General features: G+C 42.2%; 1 protein-coding gene across 1 annotated transcript in view; it reads left to right on the top strand.

Moving 5' to 3' along the window:
• FBXO36 (F-box protein 36) overlaps positions 1–4,212 on the top strand; it is an 89,017-nt gene that overhangs the window by 61,738 nt on the left and 23,067 nt on the right. The window contains exon 2 of the mRNA XM_003785068.2: positions 689–797. Within this exon, the coding sequence (XP_003785116.1) occupies positions 689–797 (109 nt within the window). The remainder of the gene's footprint in view (positions 1–688; positions 798–4,212) is intronic.

The raw sequence follows: 4,212 nt of genomic DNA, 5'->3' as shown, positions 1-4,212 counted from the left end.
ATTCAGGGTAACATAGCCAAAAGCTACTCTCTCATCAAGTCTGCTATTTAGATAGTGAAGGAAAGAGAGCTGAGCAATTACTTTGATTGGCTTCCCAAATTATGGGATGTATATTCTTACACATCTTCAAGAAACAGATAACCATTTGACTCTGGTTGATTTCAACATCACTTGACCTGAGAGACTTTGATTTTTTTTCTAAGATTGTAGTTACCCACCAAACACCCCCCGCCCCCATATTCCTTAGGCTGGTCGGAAACTCCTGAACTCAAGCAATCCTCTTACCTCAGCCTTCCTACTAGCTGGGACTATGGGCTCTACCACACTTCGGCTAATTTGTCTGTTTTTAGCAGAGACTTGTCTCCCTCTTGCTCAGGCTGGTCTGAAGTCCTGAGCTCAAGCGAAAGCTTCCCAGAATGCTAGGTTTGCAGGCATGAGTAACCCTGCTGGACACCGATAGATTTTTAAGATTCCTTTTCAGCACTACGGTTTTATAACTCTAATCTCTAAGGAAAATGTTCTTTGATACCTCGAGTTCACTTCTGGTTTGATATGATAGCAGACTGCAAAGTGATAGCTGATACACAGCCTAAGTGCACGTCACAGTGATTTTTCAAAACCCCAAAGTTAACATAGCTCTTGGTATTGACATCGATTTTAATTCATATAACCTTCTATTCAATTTTAGGTCATCTTTAGGTGGTGGAAGATTTCTCTAAGGAGTGAGCATCGATCAGCACAACCTGGAGAAGTAAAAGAAACCCATGAAGACTTCCTAGAGAACTCACATCTTCAAGGTAAGGAAGGAAAGAGTTTATATACTTAATATTATTCAGTTCTCTTTAATCAGTGATAGGTTTTGTCAGAGGAGTTTCAAATATATCATCACCTGAAATATTGATATATAATTATGTACTTAGATATAGAATATTAGATTTTTTTTTTTTTTGATTCAGAGTCTCACTTTGTTGCCCTCCATAGAGTGCTATGGCATCATAGCTCACAGCAACCTCAAATTCTTGGGCTTAAGTGATTCTCTTGCCTCAGTCTCCCAAGTAGCTGGGACTATAGGCGCCCCCACTACGCTGGCTATTTTGTTGTTGTTGTTGTTGTAGTTGTCATTGTTGTTCAGCAGGCCCTGGGCGGGTTTGAACCCACCAGCTTGGGTATATTTGGCCAGTGCCCTAATCACTGAGCTATGGGCACCAAGCCCTAAATTTTCTTAAAAAATAAAAAAAGCTCGAGTGTTGAAGAGTCCAGGTTAACACATGTATTCCATTAATGAAGTCAAGGAAATATATTTTTTTCATAAATTGAGCAGTGCCAAAATGTTGGGTTTTAAGGCAGCTGCCTATCTCCTAAAATGTTAGGGTTCTAGGTAGGTACCTGGGTCCTCAGTTTTTGGAATGCTCTTGGTCAAAAAATGACCAGACACCCTAAAGTAAGGCAAGCATCAAACAAACTTTATTGAGGAAGAGAAAGATGGGTTTACAGAGTAAGAAAGTTTACAAAGTGGAATACCTTCACCACAGACAACAAATGGGCCTCCTCTGTCAGGGCAAGTAGGCAGAGGCCGGAGTTATGACTAGTGGTTCTTTTATACTGCCTGGGTCTGGCCTACATACTAGTTCAGAGGTCACCTTGGAACCAGAGTCTTACTGGGCATATGTACCTCCCATGATCCTGAGAACCCACGGGGGGGGGGGGGAGGGGGAGGCACATGATAATTAGTCTTAAGGCTGTTCTAGGTCACTTTTGAGAATCTGTTATACCTGTTGTTAGGCCAATGGGCTAGAGAGTCTTCTGCAGTTGGCACACTAAGTTCTGATTGGTCCCCAGGTGTGACCAATTACTAGGTGATTAAGGTGGGAGGCACAAAAATGGCGGCCTGGGGCTCCTCCCTGGTCCTCCTTCCTCAGGAGATCCATTCCTAATTAACTGCTATGCTCCACTGAGGGGCACTGGAGGGGGAAAGGGGTTGGGCAGTGTACCCAGAAATGAGACAGTAGTTTCCAGCCCAGTTTTATGAAAGGGGACAGAGACCTGTCTGGGCAAGATGGCAGCTGCACTAAGAGTGCCTGGGGGCTCTTTTTTGTTGTTGTTGTTGTTGCAGTTTTTGGCTAGGGCAGGGTTTGAACCTGCCACCTCCAGTATATGGGGCTGGCGCCCTACTCCTTGAGCCACAGCAAGATCCCAGGGCTCATTTTTATATGGGGAGGAAGATTCTACAGATTACTGGGAGGTTTCAGTGGGCTAAGGTCTTTCTGGTGGAACTCTTGGGGCGGGGCTGGGTAGGCCTTTTGTTCTGGGAGGGGAAAATGGGGGGAATAGGCCCCTAACTGAGGGTACATTTTTATAAGGTATTTTCAGAAGCAAGACAAAGAAAATTATTTGGTTAAAATAGAAAGTGCCTACTTAGAGGTTAGTTGGGAGCTTCTGACTGGTAAAGTCTCCAGTTAGAAGTCAGTTGGAAGTTTCTGATTGGATAAACCTAAATTTCATTTTCCTAGGCTACAACTATCTAATCCAGAAGTTCTCAACCTGTGGGTTGCGACCCCGTTGTAACAATGAAAATATATCACAGCATTAGGAGAGTCGAGAACCACCAACTCTTTGCTGAGTTTGGGTTTGCTTACATAAGAAGTCAAGCAGGCCATGTGCAGTGGCTCATGCCTGTAATCCTAGCATTCTGGGAGGCCAAGGCAGGTGTATCGCTTGAATTCAGGAGTTTAAGAGCAGCCTGAACAATAGGGAGACCAGTCTCTACTAAAAATAGAAAAATTGGCTCGCCACCTGTGGCTCAAGTGGTTAAGTTGCCAGCCACATAACACCTGAGCTGTCCGGTTCAAATCCAGCCTAGGCCGCCAAACAATGACGTCTGCAACCAAAAAATAGACGGGCGTTGTAGCGGGCACCTGTAGTCCCAGCTACTTGGGAGGCTGAGGCAAGAGAATCACTTGAGCCCAGGAGTTGGAGGTTGCTGTGAGCTGTGATGCCACGACACTCTACCCAGGGTGACAGCTTGAGGCTCTGTCTCAAAAAATAAAATAAAATAAAAATAAATAAATAAAAATAGAAAAATTGAGGCAAGATGATCACTTGAGCCCAAGAGACTGAGGTTGCTGTAAGCTATGACACTTCAGATCTCTACCCAGGGCAACCAAGTGAGACTGTCACACACACAGAAAAATTAAGGCACTGAGGAATTCTCAGTCCAATGGCTTACCAATTAGTTATTTTAATTAATACTTCTCAATATGAACATTTTAAACATAAAAAGTAGTATGGTTTTTGATGAATTCCCATGTAGTTGAAGGAAATTAGAAATATTTTACCTCAAAATATATTCTTCTACATATTTTGGGAAGGCTGCCGTGGGTCTCACGGATATAGTTAATGCTGCAAAGCTGTCCTTTGTTTATATGTGGAGGGGCGATTTGCATCTGTAGAGAAGGCAGCCAGGTCTTTCCTATCCCAATCTAGAAAAGATTAACTTAAGAGTCAGAGACTTTTAAAGGTTTGAAAAGAAACATTTACAATCTATTCTTTCTGTGGTCTGCTACCTGTGAGGTTCATTAACATAAAAAGCCCGCCTTTGCTAGCTGCCTAAGCTTCTTCCTCCCCCAAAGTGTTCTGCTGCTCCCAAGCCCCTGTTCTTTCAAAACTTCTGTACCTCACTGAAGAGTTAAATCTTCATTCTGAGGGTTCTGCGTTTACGTTATATAAATTTGTATCTTTTTTCCTACTATCAATCAGTTTACCCCATGTCAGTGATTTTTTTCAACAAACCTTTGGGAGGCAGGAGCCTTTGCTGGTAATTCATAACTCAGCTTCAACAATACTCAGAACGTGGCCAGACCTGTACGTGAACTCACTGTTTCCACTGGCAAATCCCAGTTGTTACATCATTTCATCTTAAACCACTTTAGTATGTGTCTCTAAGGGACTGTCTACAACTAAGCCCTTTAATAATTATTCCTTAATAATAACAATTTTAAAGTGGAGTTACCTTAGAGATTCTCACCAGTCATAGTTACTAATGTTATTTAATGTCAAGTACTTCACATGCATGTTCTTATTTTATTGTTACAGTATCCTTGTGAATTAAATATTATCCCTATTTTACAAGTATGATTCAGAACGGATGTGACCTTTTAGGGTTTTACAGCTAAGTATTGACATTGCCAAGACTAAGCATTGAAAGTTAAAACT

Source organism: Otolemur garnettii, unplaced genomic scaffold (assembly GCF_000181295.1).
Source record: "Otolemur garnettii isolate 467f Iridium unplaced genomic scaffold, OtoGar3 scaffold00013, whole genome shotgun sequence".
Taxonomy (NCBI): domain Eukaryota; kingdom Metazoa; phylum Chordata; class Mammalia; order Primates; family Galagidae; genus Otolemur; species Otolemur garnettii.
The sequence above is the reverse complement of the archived record's forward strand: the minus strand, read 5'-3'. Positions and strand labels throughout refer to the sequence as shown.